The following is a 26,394-nucleotide window of genomic DNA, read 5'->3' on the forward strand; positions in this document are numbered from 1 at the left end:
TAAAACAGCCGGGGAGACCTTAAAAAGAAGATGCACATCAGCAACCAATAAAGGCATGGTCACGAGAGTGTAGCGCAACAGAGATCTTAAGAAAGCAGAAAGATGTGAGATTTTTAAGAGATGAAAGAGTACAGAATGAAGCTGTGTTCTACAAGTCTACTAGTGCACTAAAAGATTCAGCATAACCTACATGAGCATAAAACGGTCTAAGGTGGTTTGCCAAGCTGGTTTTCATCTGGTTTGGCTAGTCACCCCTCCAGTCTCCTAGCTCATCCAGCTGACAATTACCTCTCTAAAACTAGAAACCAGATTAACCTGAGTAGATTAAAAAATATATATATATATATATTCATTTTATACTATCATTCAAAAATATGAGGGCAGTTAGAGTTAGGGGTTACAAAAATGCAGTAACAGCAGTGCTATTGTGAAATATTATTACAATTTAAAATAACTGTTTTCTATTTTAATATATTTTAATATATATAATTATTCATGTAGTATACAATTTAAAATATAATATTATACATGTAATGGCAAAGTTAAATTTTCAGCAGACATTGCAGTCTTCAGTGTCACATGATCCGTCAGAAATCATTTTAATATGTTGATTTGATGCTCAAGAAACATTTTTTGTTCTTATTATCAATGTTAAAATGTCAGTGTTTTTTTTCAGGATTCTTTGATGAACAAAGTTGATGAAAAGAACAGCATTTATTTGAAATAGAAATGTCTAGAAAAGATGTCAGTCACTTTTGATAAGTATAAACGTTTATATGTGTAATAATCATAATTTTTGTTCATTCAGTAACTGCTAAAGGTTCCTTCCAGGTTCTATGCAAAACATCAATTATGATGCTATAAAAGTCATCATTTCATTCTTAAATATGGATTAAATATGTATTCAAAAGTTGACCTCATCACTTAATATAAACCTCTATAACAGTGAAAAAACTAACAAACATAAGTTCAAAAATGAGTTCTTATCATCATTGTTGACAAAAACAAAAACAGCAGCATGAATAAAGTTGGCAAACTGCAAAAAACATAAGCCTAGAAAAATATCTGCATTATTTATGCGGCAATGCATTCTGGGATCTCACAAATAAGCAACATTTTTCTGAATATTAAATTGTTCAGAAAACTCAGAATAGCTGGGGTAATATATGAGGGAATAGTGTTGGTCTAATTAGAGTTTTAAGTAATTGAAAGCAATTCAGATTCCTTAACATCTATGATTTAAAAATCTCCATATGCTGGATAAAATGTAATTGCTCCTTTTATATTGTAGGGCATTAGAAATTACGATTTAACAAGTGCATTTACAACTGTGTTCACACATGCACGCACACACACACACACACACATGCACACACACATACACACACACACACACACATACACACACACATACACACACACACACACACACAAATGGCTGCAAAACGACCTTTAGAGGCATGGATCCATCCCAAAAATCCAGTGCTTTCTATAAATACCATTCTCTCTCACAGTTGAGAAGAAACAGGTAATCAATAACGCAAGTAGTTATTGAACATCAGTCAGTCTCTGTGGAGATGTACAGATAGAGACTCTGGAGAGTTAGTGAAAGAGAGAAGAATAAGGCATTTTTAGATGCATAAATAACAAACAATCCTTATGGCAATGTTTAGGTGCCCAGGGTATACAGGCCTGCTCTCTGCTCTCAACCCTGCTGAGCAACAAGAGATCAGAGAAATCCAGAGGACTGACAGCCTCAGATCTGCACAAAACAAAGCAACAACTAAAGGATCTCTGATGTATCGAACATACCAAAATAAGAAATAATAAATTCATATAAGAATAAGTAAATGTATTATTAATAATAACAACAATATTAATGTTTTTTTGCCTTTAAATGCACAAGACAGTGGTGAACACAGGAAACCAGTTGTTTGGGTTGTATTGGACATGGGTAACTGCTCATACAGTGGGGCAAAAAAGTATTTAGTCAGCCACCAATTGTGCAAGTTCTCACACTTAAAAAGATGAGAGAGCCCTGTAATTTTCATCATAGGTATACCTCAACTATGAGAGACAAAATGAGAAAAAAAATCCAGAAAATCACATTGTAGGATTTTTAAAGAATTAATTGGTAAATTCCTCGGGAAAATAAGTATTTGGTCACCCACAAACAAGCAAGATTTCTGGCTCTCACAGACCTGTAACTTCTTCTTTAAGAGGCTCCTTCTCTCCTCTGTCCTATATTATAACAAAGTATTGAGATGAAATTTTGTTATTGACCAAATACTTGTTTTCCACCATAATTTGCAAATAAATTCTTTAAAAATCCTACAATGTGATTTTCTGGATTTTTTTTCTCATTTTGTCTCTCATAGTTGAGGTATACCTATGATGAAAATTACAGGCCTCTCTCATCTTTTTAAGTGGGAGAACTTGCACAATTGGTGGCTGACTAAATACTTTTTTTCCCCACTGTATATGAAAATATGCACTTTTTTATATGAAAATATGCATCCGACCAAGCCACGACTACGACAATATTCTAATAGGTCAAGACAGTTAAACCCTTAGTGGGTGGAACATCATGTGAATTCATACGAAACTGCTTCTAGTGGTGTCAATAACATGTTTTACCGAGCAGGATACCCATGTTGATGTAGTGTTTCTGCCGCTCAGTGGATCTGTGCTAAAAGAGATAAAGAGGAAATGAGGGGCTCTTTGGAGTGATTCATGGGTAACCCTGCTGCCCTACTCAATATAGGCTGGCAGATGACTGAGTGTCCAGTGTTGTTTGCTGGGTCCTGCACAGCACACAGACATGTCTCATGCCAATCAAATACTCAGGGTGATAAAAACAGGTCCTGACAGAGCAGCACTGTCTTTCTTCCTGATCACTTGCATATAGATTTTTGCACGCAGCCTTTGACTTTCCTCCTTCCAGGGGTGTGTCTACAATGATGACCATTCATATGAGATAAACCTGTTTATCCTTCACCTTTACACACACACACACTTGTAAATCCTCCTACTCAGACCTATCCAGACTGCCAGCTACATATTTGAAAAATCTGCAGATAAACATTAGCAGCAACTGATGCCAATGATAACTTCTCCAGGACCCTATGAAATCTGCGTTGTTTTAACTCAAATTCTGTGTTTTTGGTTTACATTTTTCTGGATTCCATATTAATGGTTTAATCGAATTTTTCAAAATAGATTTATATTATTATTATTATTATTAATTATTATTATTATTTTATACCAATGTATTACAATTTTAGTTACTCATGGAATGCTTTTTTTTCTTTCAGAAATTTACCGTTTATATTAAAAACTCACAAAAAATTTGATCTTGTGGGATATTTCTTAAAAAAAATAATGTATTAATAAACTGCATTATTACTGTTGTTGTTGTTGTTGTTATTATTATTAGTAGTATTATGTTGAGATGATACATTCTGTACAATAATAATAGTAATATATTTGTCATCATTTCCTCAAGTTAAGCCAAACCTTTATTTTTGCAGGAAGTGAAGACCTTGTAGTGAAGAGTTTATCTGACAATAGTTTTATTAAATGCAATGAAATGCTCATGAAATAAACTCTCTCAGCAGCTCTGGAGATGAAATTCACATGGAGTAAACTGCGCTGCTCATTCACACAGAGACATTACGTACATGCAGAATTAACATTTGATAGCAGTCCTTTTTCAGTTTAATATTCACAGATATTAGTCCATATCTGATGAAGTGTACAGCCGTACCTTTACATTTATTCATCCAAATTTTCATTCAAATGTTGCGTTATACAGTAAATTCTGTTTTATGACTGGACCCTACTTTTTATCATTCAAACAGTAAAAATCCACTCTTCAGTAAGCAGAACAACTCCCACAGTCCCTCGGATACCAGACTAACCTGGCTTTCCAACTGGAGATGTGCAGCGATTGGCCTCTCTGACAGTATTTAATGCTTCTTTTGTTCATTTTTGGGCATTTTCATTGGTTAATTGCCCATTTAGTTCTGGTGCTGGGTCGTTCGTTCCTTTTTTATTTACTCTCCCTGAGGGTTCTAGAACATGCCAAGGTCGAACCACACCATCTCGTCTCTCTCCGTCTACTCGTTCCTCACCTTCTGTTAACTGCCTGTTTAATTAAGGGCTCAGCTGTGACCCCATGCATGGTGGCAGTAAGGGGACAGAGGGAAGTGGTGTCTATCGATCGCCTCCTCTGGCCAGGAACAACCTTCCTTCAGCACTCCTCCACTGACCCTCAGAGAGTGTGTCGGAGAGGCAGACATGCGTCCATGCTTCACGACTATAGTGCAGGGGGTCACGACTCAATAAGGCCTACGTATGTATAGGGCTGGACCCCAGTGGCAATGAGGCTCTTGGCACCACAGTAAACGGGCTACTCTAATTGGTCTACAGACATAAGGTGTTAATTTACATGCCAACTTATGCGGCTCATTGTTCAGAATCTACAGCCTCAAAGGAACTGATCTATGGTCTCAAAGTCCCAACGTTTTAATGGTGGTCCAATTAGTCACGATTATATTGAGAAAATACTGTCAACTTACATTTTTTTTCAAAGCTGTGTGTGACAGTCTACAAAAAAAATTCTTCATATGTGGCATTTCGGTAACACTTCACTATGAGGTTAAATTTGTTAAAGTTGTGACGTAGCAGAAATAGCAACAGAAAATGTCTTCTGCATTGTGACACATCCAAATGAAACGGGACTGAGCTCCTTGCATCAGTTGTTTATTATAAGAAAAGTTTTAAGCAGACTAAATTATTGAAGGCATTCAACATACTGTACGCCACCAGAAAGAGGTCTGTCACATTTACCGGAAAATTGAGTTATGACTTTTCGATTTAAAATTGTAAGTCAAAAAATTAAACATATGTATGGATGAATCATTCACAACATGATCAATGTTGCATCAGTCTTGCATCAGTTCACTGAGAAATTAGAATTTTAATTTCATGCAGACTTAACACATTAGGTATGAACTGACAACAAACAAATTTACAGCATTTAATAATATAGGTGGTAACGCTTTAGATTACAGCAATATTACATGCAACAAGTAAGGAATAAAGAGGTAATAACCTGGAAAATCACAAATTATTTATACTATAAGCATATAGAAACTAAGGGGTACCCATTATAATATTACGTGGCATGTTTGACCAAACAACAGTCTTACAGTCTTACAGTCTTACAGCAAGAACATACACTGTGTACCTTTCAATAGTACACATATAAAAAAAAATGCTAAGTTATTGTTTCAATCCAAACGCTCAGTTGAGATTGTTGGGTCAGAAAGGTGATTTGATTTGTCCCAATTTGGGTGGACAATCATAATAGCTAAGTAACCCGCCGGTGCTGGGTTAAGAATGTGGATATGAAAGAGAGCATGCAGCACGTCACTTGAGTTCAAATGCAAACATTTCTGTGGGCTAAAATCCATGTTTGTGGTGCTTAAGATGGGAATATGTGTGAAAAATAAAATAAAACTAATCGAAGCGCAGAGGCGTGACAACTTTGAAACTGTCTGGAGTGTGTTCGTTTAAAACTGGACAAAACATCATCTGATGCCCATATGAACATAGACATCACTGATCCACACAAACTTCTCCAAAACACACTTCTTCCACGAGCATCTGTTATAAAACACTCTCTGTCCATTCATTTTGACAACTAAATGAATACACTGAACTGTGTTCAAGCAGAAATATGATCAGTGCACCAAGAGCACACATACATGGTTCGTTTACGCATTAATAATAATGGACACACGTTAACCTAATGTACAATTCCCATATGTCAGTGTAATCCTCTTTACCTTGATTATAATTGTCATCCATCAAAACTTTACTAGCACAACACTGGTTTGCTTTATCCAGCCGAGAGTTGTAGTTTGTATATCATATGCTGATGCAGCAGTCAGGTGTTTTGAGCCGCTGCTCAGTCTGTATTTCACACAGTGCAATGAGAAACGCCTTGAGCTGCTCCAAAACACAGAATATAACAGGATATGTACAAGAGTGGTGCTGTTATTTATTTTTATTTTTTTAAATTGAACATATTAATCATAAAATTAAAAATTATTAAAATTAACATTAAAACATATTAATCACTAATTGAGTAGGACCCTAGTGGTTAAGCCAGGCTCACTCTACAGGAGTTTTAGGCCGATTTATCCCTGATTTTCCCCACCTGGGAATCTGAGAAAAAAAAATCTTGTCAAGGACCCCGGTCAGTTCCGATGTTTGGTGCGGATTATCTGGTAATGTGAGGCATTTACAGATCGAATCTTGCACCTCTGAAACTGCTTGCACACAAATCGGGGCCTCCCCGATCATTTCAAACATGTTTGATATTTAGGATATTTAGGGGTGATCACGGCTATGATTACATAAGCACTTGCGCGACTGCAAAACAAGCTGCTGTACGGGTCCATTGAGGTGGATGAAACTGCTTGTGGAAGTTTTGCAATAACACGACTGTCTGTATAATGTGTCGAAAATGTACCACAACCGTAAGGACAAAGAGAAGAGCTGGGGTGAAATCGCCTCAGTTTTGAACATACCAGATGAGTGTAGAAAGCTGCTAGCACACTAGTTAATATATGCAAACTTTAGTAGCTGAAACGTCAATGACGATCTGCTGCATTAGGCTGGCCGCGCACACTAGACGATTTTAAGCCCGATTTGCATCCCCGAACGATCAGGGGGTGTGGCCCGATTCGCGGCTTGTCGCAAACTATTTTTTGTCCAAAAAATCCTCTATTGTGTGGTATCATTACGATTATTTACCTGCTCCCGATCGAGACGGAGCGCCCCCGAACTCAAATCGTATGTTTGATATTTACCGGGCTGCCTCTGACGTGATACCCGCGATAGCCAATGAGAGCGAGCAAGCGGCACCTACCGGATGTTGCATGCTTCTATAGCTGAAACTTGGCAGCCACAAACATGCCATGAAAGCAGAGAACATCACCCACATTTTTTTTTATACTTTGTTTGTCACTGTGAAACAGAATGCGCGCCAGGAGAGCGAGCTGACAACATTGATTGTCCTCTATTTGTTTTTCTTCTCTAGTCACGTTTGATCTCGCGAGTGTCCGTAAGATCATGTGTCACTGTGAAATCGTTCCTACAATCAACAAGTGTGTGGTCTCGCGATCTGGTCGAATCATCTAGTGTGTGCATTCAGAGGATTATAAGGCTAAAAACCGGTTGAACTGTCTTCATGTCTGTGGTCTCCCATGGTATTAAAATCATTTAAGATTTGAAAATCGTCTAGTGTGTCCCAGGCCTTAGATCACGTGAGGCACTCCCTCTGGCATGATAATCTTAATAATATCTTGTAGTATGTGATGCACCATGATTTTCAAATCTTGTAGTGTGTGCATGTTTAAGATTTGAGGGAAGAAAATCTGCAAAGATTTCTTCATATGTGCTGCAAGCAGATTTCAAAGGATTTTAGGATTTTAAAACTCATGTAGTCTGAGCCCGGCTTTAAGTTCTGCATATAGTTTTTAACATTAAGAAATGTTAATGCATTATGAAAAAAGGAACAACAATTAACAGTAGTATGTTTATAAACAAACAAACTAATTTAATTCATTATACCTAATGCATTAAATAAAATTAAATGAAACCTTCTTGTACTGTGTTTCTAACAAATTTAAATAGGTTTCTTGTGTGAAAACAACAAGTTTGTTATTGCTAATTAATATATTTATCAAGATATAATGCAGGCACACCACATGTCCGCTAAGGAAACATACTAAGTATCAATGCTGTACAAAGGAACAAAATTAGGAAATCAGAAAAATATTTATGCATTTTACAAATGGAATTGTATTAATCCCAGAGCAAATCCAATAAAAACAGTCATTTTAAGTCAACAAAGTCCCACTGCAACAGCTGATTACCAATTTGTCACACAGTCATCAATAGATCAACAGTTAAGTGTATAATTTCTGTACTAGTGTCTCCAACAGAAGTGCAAAAAAAACAAAAAAACATTCCAAACAGGTTTCCAGAAGTCTCCGAATCAATCTAAAAATGGCATCCTTCTCTACATATTAAAATGGGATAGAAGAAAATATTCTAGCATATTCTAAAAATTACACACTGCCTCATCTTGTGTCATTAGAATGCCACATTTATGTCCATAGCCTACAAAAAAACGTCCCTGTCCCAATCCAATAAGAATTTCTGAGAGCCTGTTACAGTACTTAATGGGTGTGAAAAGGAAATTGTGTGAACGTAGAGGCTAAGAGGCCCATAAAACCATTTTCATAAATGAACAGTACTCCGTTGCTCCCCAGACAAGTTTTGCGATGGACCGCAACATTTTTATCCCCTCTATTTGGTCCAAGCTCTGTGCGCATTATGTGCTGATTAATTGAATCAAGCTGTGATTTGGTTCTGTTCCATTGAACAAGTGCTGAGATGTTTCATGGCTGGGGTTCTCCTGGCTTCCTCTCTCTCGTAAAACACCTACCCACTGCCAACAGCACACAACATGCGCTCTCTGCTTATCGCCGTGTGCAATGAGTGCTACACTTCGGTTTCCCTAGCGATGCCTGAAAAACCAAAACGTTAGGGAACTCACCACTGAGAGGATCCTTCTGTGCCGGTTATTTCCAGGACGTCGTAGTCTTCTTCCAATTGGAAGTTGGAGAAGACCAAGGCAATGGTGTCACCTGGTTCAGCCAGCACGGTCCAAGTACAGTCCGCATTGTTGTTGTACTCCTGGGGGTAATTTGGACTGGTGATGACACCACTTTGACCCCGTAGTGTGCCGCCACAGCCATCGTCCGCTGTAAAGAAGTGACACACAAATACAGACACATTTAACTTAATAAATCAATTTCCTTGATCTTCTGGAGGAGAAATAGCTGGAAATGGGGGGGGGGGGGACGTGACACACAATGGAGGTTTTGAGGTTTCGGGCATCACTCGCAGGCCAGTGATGCAACACACTGTAACATGGGGGTAATTAATTGAGATCTATGTAAAATTCTGTTCATTATTTGTAGTCAAAACCTGTTTCTACTCTATAAACTGTGTTAAGGAGACAATTATATAACAAATAGGCACTTAAAGGCTGCTGTGGTAATTGAGCCCCCTGGCTCTCCCAACCTTCCTTAGTAAATCACATGCAATCTCTCTATTTTTCGCTCACTTGATGCTCAGTCTTTCTTCCTGACAGCGAGTCCGTGAGGTGAGGAAAAAAGAGCCAAGCCAACTGTGGGTGAAGGCGAAGCAACAGACCCACTGACTTCCCTCCCCCTGTTTTTTTGCTATGCATCCCTCCCCTGAGAAAAAGGAAGAAATCAAAACTTTTTGACATTGAGAAAAGTTGAGTCTAGATACCTGACCTCCTTTTCAAAAAGACTATTCCCCGACATCACGTAAAGAGACATTGTTTCTAGGACGACTTACATAAAATGAATATAAAAAATTGTAAAGACAACCAGGCAGCATCTAAAAGTGGTTTTGTAGCTGCTAAGTCAGAAAAACTCTTTGTTAGAGATCATACAAGTAACTGGGGACTACAAGAAATCCATGGTGAGTTTTGGCAGAAATCATATAGAATGTAAGATGTTTAGCTGAGGTGTCAAGGTTGAGTCATCTCAACAGACCCTAGTCAAGGTAAAGTCATATTTGATGTTTGTCAGGAATGAAAACGCGACACTGAGGAATAGAAATACAGTGCGTTCAATGGACTGTACTGTTGTTTATCAACATAATGATTGTTCTGCTGAAGAAACATCCAAACATCCAAAAAACTTTCAGCAGACAACAATTCCATGAAAAAGTTTTGAAAGTTGTAAGTTTAGAAAAGTACATGTGATCAAGGACCTTCACACAGTGTGTGCCATTTTGAAAACTGTAAGTCTATCCCTCACAGCCTCGTTCATCCACGCAAAATTCAAAATGGCATCTACCCTGATTAAGGTCTATTGAAATTGCAGTTCTTCAAAGGTCCAAAAGTCTGAGACTTTTTATTTATTTATTTGTTTGTTTGTTTGTTTAAAATAAATTATATTATCAGCATAACAATAACCATTATAATAAATTTCAGGACGTTTTTGTATGATTACTGATGCTGAAGTAGCAGAAATACTCAGAAATCTTTCTCCTGAATATACAGATATGAGAAATATTTCTCATTCAAACTGTCAATGTTTCTCTCTTTAATACATTTATTTATTTTTTTCATTTTATGATAACTCATTTTTACTAATCAGATACATTTTAAATGTACGCTACCATTCAAAAGTTTGGTCGGTAAGATTTGTATGTGCTTATAAAGGTTACATTTATTTGATCAGAAATACAGTAAAATAGTAATATTGCGAAATATTACAATTTAAAGTAACTGCTTTCTATTTGAATATATTTTAAAATGTAATGTATTCCTGTGATGGCAAAGCTGAATTTTCAGCAGATTTACTGCTCAAGAAACATTTATTGTTATCAATGTTGAAAATTGTGCTGTTTTTTTTTTGTGGCAAATGCAATACATTTTTTTCTGTATTCTTTGATGAATAGAAAGTTCAAATTAACATTTATTTGGAATTGATATAAACATTACTATTTTATACTAAAATGATTTTGCATGTGGTCTCAGACTTTTGAACTCCACTGTATATAGAGAAAAAATAAATTTAAAAAAAATCACACCAACAGTAAAAAGACATTCCTGCCCTGTAAAGCCCCAGTTTGATAGCTACAGAAGAATTATGAATTATGGGTGCATGCCAAGTGGATATGTTGCCTTCCAGGCATGTAAAGGAGCAAAGAGCCTCTGTGTGTGTGAGCGAGTGAGTGACTCATAATGATAACTAGGAGGCTCTCTGGGGCAAAAGAGGGATTGAGGGAAAAAGAGTGATGGGAGATTTGTTTAGGAGGCATTTGAGTTGGCGTTCGTGTGTGAGTTCGAGAGGGAGGAAGGAAAGACAACGCAAGAGAAAAAGTGAGTCATCACACCTAGCAGGCAAAATTCTCTCTCACCAACCAAATAAACAAACTCTATGTCAGAGCGAGTGCAGAGTGTGTGTATATGCCTCACACAGGTGAAGGAGCTTGCTTGTCACTGATGGGTGATGAGTTTTTCTCTGACAGGCCAGCATGGGATTCATTAGCGGTGACTGGCTAATCGCATGATTTATTTTCTGTGAGTGGAAAACGGCGGGAGGACCTGGGCCCTGTCAGTCTTCTGTCGGATCCGTCACTCTTACATATCCCCGGAGAGACACTGAGCATATCTGAGGAGCAGCCTCTGAGAGTTCTAGAACAGAGGGATGGAGAGAGGGTAAAAAGTGCAATGGAGGCAGGGGAGGGAGGACCGGCTATTGATATTCCAGCCGTGAGTTTCCGTCACACTTCAGCAGAACGTTGCCGATCACTGGCCTCAGCTCTGCCTCTCAGTTTGGTTGTTTGATCTTTTAGAGACTTTGTGACTTCATGTCTAAACTGCTAATATTTATAAAAGGTTGTGGAAATGTATTTAGTATTTGCAGAAACCTAAAAGCATCACTAAAACTAGATTAACAATTCATGAAGGTAATACCAGTGCTTGCAAGTGCTGGCATTCATGATTACATATATGAAAGGAACACAAGACCAATCACAATTGATTATGCATATAGATGTCAGAAAGACAACCAATCACAATTCACTACACACACAGTACTGTTAAAAAGTCTGGGGCTTTGTTTTGTTTTGTTTTGTTTTAAATAAAATACTTTTATTCAGCAAGGATGCATTAAATTGTTCAAATGTGACAGTAAAGACACTTAGAATGATTACAAAAAGATTTCTATTTAAAATAAATGCTGTTCTTTTGATATTTCTATTCGAAGCATCCTATGCTTTTTGAGCACAAAATCAGCATATTTCCGCAGGATGGCAGTGAAGAATGGAGTAATGACTGTATGAAAAAAAACACATTTAAATTATATTTTAAGACATTAAATATAATTTAATTACAATTTAACATTCATAAATTATATTTTAAGACATTCAAATAAAAATCTGTTCTTTTAAACTGTAATAAGATTTCACAATAATACTGTTTTACTGTATTTTTAATCAAATAACTGCAGCCATGAGCATAAGATAATTCTTAAAAAAATAAATAAATCTGAACCACCCCAAACTTTTGAATGTTAATGTATATTTATAATACTATACTTTGTATAGTATTTATATTACATTACATTAAATACAGTACAATATGTGTATTTTTATTGTGTAAGTTTCTTATATATTCCATTTTTGTGCCATGGTACATGAAGTACAATGTACAATATATTAGAGTACACATGGCATTCATTGTCATAGTATGTCATATAGTATGTAAAAAAAAAATAAAAATAAAATACCGTTTCAAAACACCCCTAGTTTTGTAAGGCTGTCCCATTTCCTGACAACTACTGCACATAACAGAATTTTGGTTTACATCCATCAGTTTCCTTAATAAGCTCAAGCAGACCTTTGAACTGCCCAAGGAAGTCTCTTTTATGTCAAAGTGACTTGTTCAATTGCCTTGAATAAATGGATGATGCATAAAGATCTAAGCCCCTACAAAAGATGGTCTGCTTGTGTTTCATGTTTCTTCATACTGCCTTCCTCGGGCTCTGCGGCTGCCATGGTAACACAGCAGCGAGTGGTGTGCAGCAGCACCCTGAGACCCAAGAGCCAGCACTGATGGAGAAGAACAAGGATTTTGGAGTAATAACAGATCCAACCGGTCTGTAATAATTCAACTTTTCGGTTTTCTCTTATATTCCTTTTGGAAGGAGCATCCTGTTCAGTGTGCCGTAGAGGAGGGTGGCATGCCAGCAGCCAGCCATTCTGACGTTTTGAATGCGGAATACTGAATTAATTCCCACAGTGCGAGTGGATGAGGGGGTTGAGAGGGCTGTGAGGATACAGACCATGTGGAGATGCTTAGAAGCAGAGATCTGATATTCATCTGGGAAAGTATTTAGTTTTGTATATAAATATAGACTTATTAGATCAAATTTTTATAATATGCTCTATAGGAAGTGGTAAATAAGACAGACTGGTCGCTGTGAAGCGGCCTGGAAGATATACAAGCAGTGATGAGGAAAGAGAAGCAAGATGGCTTCTGGAGCCTTACTAACACTGTGCGACTCCTTTAAGGGAAATGACCCAACCTCCTGCCACATTCTGGCCACCCATAATCAGAGCCAGAGAGGAGGCTGTCTGCTGTCGGCTACCACAGCCTTTGATTTGCTGTTTTCTCTACATGTGTACAGAGCAGAACTTTGTTTGGTGTCAGTTGCATGGTTAATTAATCAGAAAACCATTACAATTGGAGAGAGATAAAGCATGAAGGATGATAGAGGATACAAAAATAGATAAGATTTCCAACTGCCAAATGGACATATAGAACATCGATTTAGTGTCTCATAATATATATATATATATATATATTTTTTTTTTTTTCCCCTTTTTTTATGTGGCATTAAGATGTGGACAAACAAGATTTAAAAAGATGGCAATAAATAGATGCAATGGCTGCCACAAAATTGCTAAATAATTACAAATAAAAATAAAGTAAACTGAAAGTTTTTTTGTGCTGAGGACGCACACGCATCATCTGTCAAAGCGCCTGACAGGGCAAGCCACTACGCAAATGCATTAGCTTAAAGCTTAAAATAAAGAATTCTCATGTTTTGGGCAGCTTGTATCACGTAACTCTCCTGCAGCATCTCATTCTGTTTCCTCAACTATTTTAGATGCATTTTGTCCATAAAAATGCTAATTCAGTGCTGTAATTTGACGCGGCCGGTTGAAGTTGGACTTGCACTGTGGCCAGACCGGACCCGACTAATCGATAATGAGAATCGTTGTCGATGATTTTCATAATCGATAATAATCGATTTTATCGATTAGTTGTTGCAGCCCTAGTGTATATGTGACCCTGGACAACAAAACCAGTCTTAAGTCGCTTGGGTATTTTTCTCAGTATTTTGATTTTTTTGCACCCTCAGATTCCAGATTTTCAAATAATTGTATATCAGCCAAATATTGTCCTATCTTAACGAACCATACATCAATGGAAAGCTTATTTATTCAGCTTCAGCTCATATGATGTATACATCTCAATTTCAACAAATACGTTAGCAATAAATAAATGCAACGGTTACCACAAAATAATACAATATGTTAAATAACTTAAGATGAAGTCTAAGGTTACTTCACTTATGACTTTATTTTCATTACATAGGCTGAATATGAGATTAGTTTATTCTGACATTTTTTTTATAAATAAAAAAATATTGTCTAAAAGTAAAATCCATAAATATATTAGCTCTGCTGTACCCTTCTGCAGACTGGCTAAGAACCATCAGATTAATTGTGCCAAGAACTGCAGTTCAATTCATTTTGCTGTTCAATTCCTCATACAAATATGGCACACTTATGTCTCCTGTAATTTTTTTAATAAATACTTTATTGTTAAAGTTAAGAAGGAATGAGCATCTGGAGACATATGGTTAGATCGGGACTCGGCAAATCCATGAACTGCTAACACCTGGCACGAGAAAGCAGAGTGGTGTGATGGTGAGAAAAATACAGGGACGAAAAGACTAAAAACTGTACAATGTAAAAGAAGAATAACGAGGGGCGGAAGGACGCTAGTGAAGGATAATGGAGCTTTAGTATTGGCAAGAGGGGGTCTTCTTCTGGCATTGCATGTCTTAGCATGTGTGTCTTTACGTGGGCTTCCTGTCCCCCAGCCCGGGCACAGATGGCCCTGGTTCATACTGGCCTGCAAGAACACACTCACACTCGATCTGGAGACCAAAGCTACTGTGCATTGCACTCGCATATGTCTAATACATTATACATGCTATTATCTGTGGAGCACATTTTCATTGTTTTATTAACTGCAAGACCTGTGTATGATTTTATGAGACTGTCATGAATATGTGAATATGCCCATGTAGAGTTCATTTATGCATACTTATGAGCCTGATCTTTGCATATAACAGAATGGACGCAAAATGTAAGCACATCACGTCAGTGGGGCTCAACATTGTGTTAATATTTGGCCTCGAACTGTCAGCACGTTTTCAGTGTATCAAGACCGAGAGCATTTGGATGCTCTCCCCCCAGTCAACAGCTAACACATTACCACGTGACCTCGCTGTCTCACACAACACGTCTGTGCGGCTTTCACACGTCGGCAGGTATTACCTCGGGGGTCTCTGCTGCGTCTCAACCAGGAAAAATAGAACTGTGCAGCCAACCTGCTACTAAACGCTGGAATATCTGTCAGCGCTGATAAAGACACTTGGTAACCTTCTCTTGAGTCTATCTTGAGGAGGTTCAGTCCCACCTCGCCCATTTGGAGCCCCTGGACTCACCTCGGCAGTACGGCAGGGGGAAGTCCCAGGCAGCGGTGCCGGAGGAAGTGGCCAGGCAGGAGAGCACGGTGTGGCCCTCCAGCACATAACCCTGGTTGCAGCTGTAGCGGATCTTGTCCCCGATGTTGAAAGTAGAGCCCTGCTGCATGCCATTCAGCAGCTGACCTGGATTCCCACAGGTGTAGCTTGGAAGGGCTGGAACGGGACAGAAACAAAATGTTTTAACTGTAAATTATCTTTATATATACAATAAACTGTGTGAGAGAGAGATGCATTTAGATTTTTTAATGTATAAGCTACCCCTGTTAAAAATGATATCTAAATACATTTTAAATTGTAATATTTCACATACAATTTTTTTTTGATCAAATACAAGCAATCTTGGTGAGCCTAAGAGACTTCTTTCAGACACATTTTGCATCTTTACAAAAGTGTACAATATAGATGTAGGGTTCCAATTTGCAGTAATAGCCTGAAATTATAGATCTATAATGTAACTTCATAATACATAATACTTATAAAATCACAGCATTACTGATTTGTACATTCTATAATATTCAATCCACTTACAGTACTTCAACCAATCACAAGATATTGTTATTCGCCATAAAAAAATAAAAAAAACATTATGTACATAATCAATTCATACAAGACATTTTGACATAAGCACATTAAAGTCTAAGGCAAGTCAGTTTACTGGAAAACTAACAATTTTTAACATTTCAAAAATGTCAAACAACCATTCAGACAATACTTAAAGTTTTTGTTATTTTGCTCAGAAGGCTTAATAAAATATTTAAAACATTTATGTAGATATTCAGTAGATCAAAATAAATAGACAAACAGACAGATACACACTCACATTTCAAAAGAATTTGAACCATATCAATATGTGTTCTATATTCCAGCTATTCAGTACAATACCACCAGCTGGTTTTCTTCAGATTTTCTACTGTTTTGATTGGAAAAGCCATGTAATTTAGTTTGCGGGTATACAAGCGTGAACACAATATACCCATACAGAAGATAAGCTCTCCTAACGGCAATGACCCGTTAACAGGAATGGTACACTGCAGTAGGGAAATCTGTCTTAGAAGAGCTGGCTATGGAGAGACAGCTAGTGAGAGAGAGATAGGTGGGCTGACTGCTAATTACATCAGCGTTGATTAGGAGAGCAGTTTTGTCACTGCATAGGTGAGAGCATGTGAGAACAACACGTTTGACACGCACACACACACACACACACACACATTTATCAGCATGCATATTAATGAACAGTTGCGCAGGTGTGAGAAACATACACTTGAGATTGTGTGATTTTAACCAGGACTGAGTTGAGTGCTCCCTTAACCATTAATTAACTTGATTGAACGAGTGGCATGAATATGAGCTAGAATGCTATCTAGATTCTCCCATTGCTGGTCCGGTAGAACTGTTCAAAAGAATAAAAACCATCTACTTTCTCATTCTGATTTTGCATACATAAATCATGAATCCATAACAGCTCTGTTTCTTAAACATAAATCCCCACTGGCCTTGAGAGACTTTAAGTATTCTGCGCCGCCTCTGGATGTTCCCTCATATGCTGTTCTCCCTGTGGCCCCACTGCATTTGTTATATCTAGTCTATAACTCGCAGGACTGACTGTACCACCCTTGCAGTTTGACTGCTTTAACCATTTTAAGGGTCGCTATATCCTGCCCGAGCGCTGAAACGGCAAGAGATGCTTCTCGCGTTACGTCTGCATCTATGACCCTCCTTCTATTTTTCTTTCTCTGTCTCCATTTACACTGAACCAAAGAGAGAGAGGAATGTAAGAGCAAACACTGTTCTTGTAACCTGGTGAAGAATGGGACTCGATTCTATTTTTTTTTTTGCATCACTTTTTTTTTCCTTTCCTAATGAATTTCACTTGAGAAATAGTTTCATGATTACAACAAAGTTTGGTGCACTTTACAGTTCATTCTAGTCAGAGTCACTTACTTAGACAGGAAGACTCAATCCACTCAGAGTGCTTTGCTTAGCAGCTCGAGCACATCAGACATGCAGGTGTTAATATATTGAATATTTATCATTATATTAATTACATGCATGTACTTTATAGACATCCTCAATCTCTAATAACTCCACTCTGCTCTCTGTTGTTGTTGTTTCTTTGTCTGGACACAGCACTGTTCACACGCTGTGTGGTAATGGCTTTTGGCACAAGAACATTTTAACGAGTAAGAGTATACGAGTACAGGAGTGCAGTATCAGGCCCCATACCGATACCAGTATCAGTATCCGTACTTCCCCACATGAAACAAATTTCATCTCTCCATGAAACAAAATTGTTCTTAATGTGTGTGTGTGTGTGTTGGATGTATTATATTATATTATATCATATAATATCAAATTACATTATATTTTATATTATATTATATTTAGGGCTGTTAGTAGATTAAACATTTTAATCTAATTAATTGCATATTAAATTTAACTGTGAAGATACCCCCAAAAGATAATTTAAAGCCATTATTGTGTTAAATAAGAAAAGTATCAAGTAGACATTAGAAAAAGTAGATTATTTAGAAAGAAATATTTTAATTGATTTAACAAATATGATTACACACAAACGTTTAGGCTACAACCGCCTAACATAAACTATGGAACATTAAAGAAGATGATTTGAGAAACTCAGAAACTTGAGTTGAGCCGCAGGCAAATCTGAGCAAAAACAGACAACACTGTGTTTAAAATGTTATTATTGTATATGTATATTACCTTACTATTTACTGAACTGTTGTGTAACATCACATTTTCATTCAAGCTACTCGGGACACAACAGCACAAGTGTGATACTGCACTCGCTGCTTGTGTGATATAGCTTATCATATGAAAAATATGAGACAAAAACTCATACAGGGGCATTTTTTGCTCCAATATATTGAATTTTAGGGGAATATAACTGCATTTATGGACTAGCTACATTAAGCAGTGAGTTGTTGCCCTGCATTATGTTGGTCAACAGTCAACTATGAAATGTTAGATGCTGTACAGGTCTGGGGGTGGTGCGGGTGCGTTAACTGTTGAAAACATTTTATTGCGTTATTTTTCCATAACTAATTAATTAAATTAATGCATTAAATTGACAGCCCTAATTATATTTTTATATTATATTATTTTACAATTTGTAATTTTTATTTTATTTTTACAAACTCTTGCATCAGATACAGTTCATTCATAATGTTCAACAAGTGTTAAGTCAACAGTGGGTTCTTCATTCAACATTTTTTTGTGCAAGCCACTATGACATTCGAATGAGTCAGTGGATTCACACTTAATCCGAAGGGGTTTGTGTGAAAGTCGATAATACTCCAGCTTCAAGTGTTTTTTTTCTTTTTTCTCTCAGTACCCTGAGTCACAAGGGCTCTGGTGTCTTTGTGTTTCATCTGGATCGAGTTTATTTCTATTTTCTTAATCTGTCAGCAGAAAAGCAGAGAGAGTTAGGGTGGAGATGAGCTTATTAAATGCAGAATATATGTTCTCAAACCACTGGGGGTTGAAGGTGTCTGTCTCATGTTGAATGGCCAGTAACATTATGTGCTCATAATTGGCTCAGCATCTGCCCAGAGGAAACCTTGATTCTTCATTGTGTGTGTGTGTGTGTGTGTGTGTGTATGTGGTTTATGAGGGTTTATGAGGACACAAATTTGTATAATAACATGGGTATGACATAGGTATTACAACGAGAAGGTGATTTATGAGGACATTTTCAGTGTCCCCGTAATTTAAAAGGCTTATAAATTATTCAGAATGAGCTTTTTTGAAAATCTAAAAATGCAGAAAGTTTCCTGTAAGGGGTAGGTTTAGGGGTAGGGTTGGTGTAGGACAATAGAAAATACGGTTTGTACAGTATAAAAACCATTACGCCTATGGAGTCCCCATAAACCATAAAAACAAACCTGTGTGTGTATGTGTATGTGTATATATATACCAATTTATTTATTCTTTTTTTCCCTTTACTTATTTATTTATCGAGCTGGCAAGAGGTGCCATAAACGGCAGGATTTCAGAGGCAATTAATTGGTAGTTTGGCCAGCTCATAATCACATTTGGTTGTGAAAATATTCACACACACACACAAGCAAACAGAATAATTGTGATTGTGATAACTGTTTCAGTAAATTGGAGTGAACCTAGTTTCACCTTCCTAAGAGAATACACACAGGGCTGTTAGTGACAACCTGTTACTGCAGTGGCTCTAAATGAACAAACCAAAGCCCATGAAACATTAATAAGCACTCAAATAGACCCCAAACTTCAAGATTGTATATCCATTGGGTCCCTTAAAGCACGTGGAACAGAATACTTCAAGAATTTTGCAGTCAGAAAGTTTCAAGAAGAAAGAAAGAACAAGAGGCATGAAGAGCAGCATTTCTTCCTGTAGCGAATCTAGAATTCACAGCCTCTCACTCAGTATGGGATGTTGTAGCTTGACATTTCTTATTTTAAGTAGGATGACTAGTTCAAATCTTGGTCGACTGATCATTTTTAAAAGCTATCTGTCAGAAAATGTATATTAGTAACTGTGGATTTTTTTAGCTGCATGTTATTTTGTGATTTAGACAGGGCACATTCAAACAGAAAAATCTAATAAAAAAATAAAGATAAGCTGAAATACTACATTATGTCATTATGTTAACATATATTTTATACAATTATTTTATATTCTAAAATATACACTACCGTTCAAAAATTTGGGGTAAGATTTTAAAAATGTTTTTATCTTTTATGGTCACTGAAGCTGATTTTATTTAAACAAAACCCAATAAAAACAGCAATACTATTAAATATCATTACAATTTTGTTATTACAACTGCATTTTTATTAAATAAAAATTAACATCTAAATTGAAATAAAATTACTCTAGTTTTCAGTGTCACGTGACCCCTAATGTTTAGTATTTTTGTGTAAACTGATCCATTTTTTTTTCAGGATGTCTTTGTAACATTATTTATGGTCACTTTTGATCAAACTACTGCATTGTTGCGGGTAAACTGACAGAGCCCAAATATTTAAATGATATTAATTTTAAATATTAAAACAAATTATTTATTAATATTAAACAAATACATTTGGCATACATTGCTAACTGCACAGCTTCTGCAACTAAGCATTTAAAGACTATGCAAGCTGCTAAAAAAAAATAGCAAGTTGGCCTCATTTTATATAAACACTAACAGAAATGAAAATTACATTTAGTGAGAAATGTCCGTGTGCTATGGTTAAATTAAATCACATAACTGCCTAAGGTCAGCTCCTCCTGTAACCAGTAAACATGCATTTTACCATAGGCCCTCTGGGCTTCCACAAAATGTGTGTGCCATGTCTTTATATCATTCTTATCTACATCTTTTTGTGACTAAGGTAGCAAATGTCACCTTGCTAGGCCAGGCAGCTTTTTCTTTCTTTGATACCTGTTTCTCAAGCACACTGAGGACCAATATGTTTAATCTGGAGGCATCTTGTCACTTTCGTTCCAAAGAGCTCGACTGCTGAGAAAATTTCAAACCACCTGGGCCTGCTATGGCTGGCGCATTATTAAAAGCCTTTCATACACACTTTTATATAGCCTTACACCACAGCGGGACAGAGACTGAGCACCTCTGGCAAAGAAAAACAGACCTTGGATGTTTTACTAATTCAGAATTAGCCGATTTATTTGCTTATACGGTGTGATGAACGAAGCAACTGAGCAAATAATGTGAGCTTGCTTTCCATAGCAACATACTCCGAGTCAGACCTTCGTCTCCGCTCATCGCGTTGCCACGGCAACAGGCACAGGTCCACCTGGGTGCGGTGGGCCGGTGACCGGTGTCAGCGTGGAACGAAGAAGGACGAGAGTGTCAGTAAGCTTGTGCTTGTTTGTATCTTCTCTGTTTCACACATTAGAGGGACCCCCGTGTCTGAGGAAGAGTTTCCAAATGTTGCTCCGGCGTTACCGTTTACATCTCCACTAGTCTACTCTTTCTAAGAACTGGCGGTCTCACAAGCTGATTCGCACCACTCACCCACAGACAAAATAATCTCCACTGTCTGGCTTCAAAGCTATTTAGTAACAGGCCCATGTACCTTTTTAAAGCTCCATGCATAATGATGCTACTTACTGCATCCTGCAGTGAGGATAAGGGACTGTACACTTGCATTCAAAAACATGATAAATGAATATATGCTTTGGTAAACCGAAAGGCAGACACTGAAATCTTAATGGATCTTAAGTGAAAAGTTGACAGAAATTTTTCAGATTTTGTGAATGTTTCCTCAGCCTCGTGCTATTCCAACCCTGTTGGATTTTCAGCATTCATTCATTCAGCAATTTTTTTTAACTCTTTCCCCACCAAACATAATTTTCCGTTATTTATGAGAAAACGCTTCCCCGCTAAATACAGAATTTTCCGTGTTTCCACTGTTATACACTCGAGGACACTATTCCACAATCCCCCGACTAGGAAGATGCAGAAACGAGCGATCTCATATGTAAGCAGATGCATATGAAAAATAATGTGATCATCAACAATAAACAGCACATAAATGAAAACTGCTGAAAACGCGATTTTCTCAGCTTTTTGATCAAAATGTTGCTTTTTTTATGAAACTTACCTACATTCAAGTGTTGATAAAAAAAGAAAGAATGCTTGAAGCTAGAATAAAACGCTAGATTTTTGTGTTGTTGTTTAAAAGTAGAGGCTCTGTTCTTTATTTTGATATGTTCATATATTCACACAACAAAATATTCTGGAGGCCATGACATTTTTGTCAAAATGATCAAAAATGTTGGCGGTGGCTGGCAACTTTTTTTCAAAAACACAGTGGGGAAAGAATTAATACAATGACAACAGGATGTGAAGATCCCTAAGGGACAAAATAAAACCAAAGAATATATCACGTACACCATATTCTTACATTTGATTTGGTGATGAACAGGTTGCAATTTAAATGATTACACTTATTTCCCTTAAATTGCATTTATATTCAAATTTAGATTAAAAAAAAAAGTAACAGACTCATTATACCAGACATTTTGTTTTTTATGTGTAATCACAAACAAACTACTGTATGACTGGAAAATGAGATTCGCAAGCCACAGCCGAGGGGAAGATTTAGAAAAAAACAAAGCTACTTTATTGCTTCAGCCAAATGAATAAATAAATGCACCATAAAGGCAGCCCATTGTATTATGGCTTGCTCATTTATTTGTTTATTTATTTATTTCCTCGAAACATTTTTGGAGGTTGATACATGGTCAAAAATGCTGCATGGAAATTCTTCTTATTAAAAAAAAAATAATAATAATTTTGTTCACAAAAAATAAAAGCATACAGGGATTTGAAAAGACAGGAGACTGATGCTTTATGAGCTCAATGGAAAATGTATTTGTTGACAGGAACATGCAGGTATTGTGACAAAGCTGTTTGCAGGAATCCCTGGACGTGACGTCAGTCAGACAGCCTGTCCGCATGTGTGAGATAGTGCTTGCGATCTCTCAGAAATCACCCTGCCATTTGGGAGATTTCCATGTACATCCCTGTGAAATCAATCCATGCCAAACAGGGATCAAAGAAGCAGATCAGAGCTTCTGTAGCAGCTCCTAAATTACACAAAGCTGCCGGCCGGCTTGAGATGAATGTGAAAGAAGAGATGTAAAGCATGCTCGAAGAACAGTAATGAACAGAGAATCAGACATTTTTAAATGAGAAAATTAGGAAGCATAGAAAGGCACATTGCTGGGGTGACCAACTTCAGCAGATGAAAATAAGTGGTTCTCAGCATGTCTGTATAAAACGATTAAGCATGAAATGCATTTGAGACCCAATCACTTTGATTTTGGCTTACTGGCATAAAACTTGTAAAATAATACATTTATTTTTATGGGATAGTAATGAGTCACACAAGATTACACATATTATGTTAGCGTCTACCTAGGCCAATTATAACACTAAAAAATGATGACCAAAAACAATTAATATTAGCTACTAAAACAGTAGCTAATATTACTTTCAATATCAACAAAAACTGGTATAAAAAGTCTAAAACCAACAGATAAGAGCATAAAAGATAGAAAAAAAGACTAAAAATAACACATTTATATTTTTCTGTTCTCAGATCCCTTTTGTATACACCACTCATTGTCTCTACTCTCCCTTGATCTGTCTTGATCCTTCCCCCGCTGCCAAATGTAGCTTCCATATAACGCAGCAAAAGCCGGTGTAAAGCCTTTTACACAACTCAAGTGAAAGTTATCTGTTGTTTTAACATTCATCTTTCATGAACAGCAATTAACATTTTGACACCTGCCCGCAAAACTTGCATAAAACCTGAATTGTTCTCAGCTGTAAAGAGTTTAAAATAACATTCAAAAATTGGGTTCGTAATTTTTTTTAAGAAAGTAATACTTTTAAGCAAGGATGCATTAAACTGATCAAAAAAACAAAAATTTTTGCATCACAATTAGGGCTGGACGATATGGCCAAAATTTATATCAAATTACATTTTAAAATATATTCCAATAGAAAGCAGTTATTTTAAATAGTAAAAATATTAAAAAATTTTACTGCTTTTGGTGCATTTTGGATGAAATAAATGCAGGCTTGGTGAGCAGAAGATAATTCTTTAAGAAACATTAAAAATCTTGCAGTTCAAAAATCTTTGACTGGTAGTGTAGGCTGATTATTCTTATAGATTGAAACATGCATTAACCAGGATAACGAGTCAGTTTGCATTTTCAATAATAAACCGCTTGTCTGCCAGCAGGAGGCGCTGTGAGAGCGGTGGAACTAACGGTTTCTCCAGTAACGGCTGTAAACAAAGCAGCTCCGCTCATGAACGCTACTTTATCAGATAAAAATGCCATCTAAACTATTCTGAAGACAGTCGGTTCCCTTCAGAGATACATTCATATAAAACACCCGCGACGCGTTTTGATTTTGAAACGTGCCGTGCTCATGTTTATTCAACGAAGTCAAACGCCACAAATAAACCAATGTATGGGAAACACTGGTAATGTATATCGAAATATCGGAAATGTGTTTAAAAGTCATATCACCGTTACTGAAAAAGATTATATCGCGATACATATTGATATTGAATTATTGTCCAGCCCTAATCACAATACATTTCTATTTCAAATCAATTATAATATTTTTTCTATTCATTAAAGAATCCTGGAAAAAAAGGTTTACGGTTTGCACAATCATATTAGGATACAAAACATTGATAATAATTAGGCCTGTCGCGGTAATTAAATAACCGTCTAATCGCGATTATCTGATCTAATCTGATTATCTGATTATTGAGCTTTTTATACGAGACAAGGGGGAGTCAAACACCAAAAGAAACAGAAGAGCACCAGTTTGCTTTCATGCACTGTATAGTCTATACAGGGCTCCAGACTCATTCTTCCCACTGGTGCTCTTCTGCTACTAACTTTCTCAGCTGGTCGCACGAGCACATGATTTGGTCACAATATTTTAAAAAAAAATCACAATACATTTCTATTTCAAATAAATTATAATATTTTTTCTATTCATTAAAGAATCCTGGAAAAAAAGGTTTACGGTTTGCACAATCATATTAGGATACAAAACATTGATAATAATTAGGCCTGTCGCGGTAATTAAATAACCGTCTAATCGCGATTATCTGATCTAATCTGATTATCTGATTATTGAGCTTTTTATACGAGACAAGGGGGAGTCAAACACCAAAAGAAACAGAAGAGCACCAGTTTGCTTTCATGCACTGTATAGTCTATACAGGGCTCCAGACTCATTCTTCCCACTGGTGCTCTTCTGCTACTAACTTTCTCAGCTAGTCGCACGAGCACATGATTTGGTCACAATATTTTTTAAATTTTTTTGCGCTACAACATGGAATTATTCAATGCATGCTGATGAACTTTTACCATAGTTTATAGATATGGAAACGAAAGTGGTTAACATTCAACCCGTTCTTTATCATCAGTAGTATTATTTGTGATTTGAATTTTGTGAATGGGAGTTTCTCTTTTGCTGTGTTAAGCCGCGGGCTTCGGATGCTTTCACTTTCGAATTTGCGATCTTGTTGTCACTGTTTTGCTTAAATACATCTACACACCTTTCATTTTTTAAGACTAAAACAAAAGATGGATTCATTGTTATTCTTAATTAAAAAGTATAACAACAATAAATCAGTAGGATACAATGACAAATTAGCTTACAAAACGTTTAACAAAAACAAATAAGATGAGGCATGGCACACACCACATGCTGCGTTATACTGACTAATAAATTACAGAACGTTTAGCAAACAGTGAAGAATCAAATAAATAAATAAAAGCGTAATGTGAGGTAAACAGCAAAGATAATGAAAACAAAAAGAAAAGTCAAACTAATGGTGACAGTGCTTGCATGTTTTTTTCCCCCCACAAGAATACCAGCATGTTCACCTTCTCTGGTTTAAGAAGCGGTCTTTTGCTACAGGAGGACTTTGTTCACAACCCCGGAGCTGTGTGAGACACTTTTTATTAAAACCCTCTGGGGTCGAGGGTGTTTTGGTATGTACGTGATTTTGTTTGTGAGAAAACAACGTTTATGCGTGCTTAGTGAAAAACTACAATTTTAAAGTCACTGAAATAAGGCCATAAAACACATACAGAACATTTGATCACAAGACTTTTGAGAACTGATCTTGAAGTCTAGAGTTTTTACTTCAAAATTATGTGAAAATCATCTTACTCGTTCACAGAAAACAATATATTGATTAAAATTTTCTAAGACACTTTTTGAGTAGAAAAGGTATATGCAAGGAGGCGTGAATGATCATGCATAATGCTGTGATTCACACCTGAGAAGACAAAGGCCTGCATAATGAGCTGCATAATGAGCTGTCAGGTGTGTGACTGAGAGGGAATTGCTACAAGAAAGAATGTGAGGAAAAAAGAAAT

General features: G+C 36.7%; 1 protein-coding gene across 1 annotated transcript in view; it reads right to left on the minus strand.

The window, feature by feature from the left end:
• csmd2 (CUB and Sushi multiple domains 2) overlaps positions 1-26,394 on the minus strand; it is a 294,566-nt gene that overhangs the window by 213,001 nt on the left and 55,171 nt on the right. The window contains exons 3-4 of the mRNA XM_016238904.1: positions 15,432-15,626; positions 8,636-8,843 (exon numbers count right to left, since the gene is read on the minus strand). Of these exons, the coding sequence (XP_016094390.1) occupies positions 8,636-8,843; positions 15,432-15,626 (403 nt within the window). The remainder of the gene's footprint in view (positions 1-8,635; positions 8,844-15,431; positions 15,627-26,394) is intronic.

The sequence above is a fragment of the Sinocyclocheilus grahami genome, unplaced genomic scaffold (assembly GCF_001515645.1).
Source record: "Sinocyclocheilus grahami isolate Dianchi unplaced genomic scaffold, SAMN03320097.WGS_v1.1 scaffold550.1, whole genome shotgun sequence".
NCBI classification, from domain to species: Eukaryota; Metazoa; Chordata; class Actinopteri; order Cypriniformes; family Cyprinidae; genus Sinocyclocheilus; species Sinocyclocheilus grahami.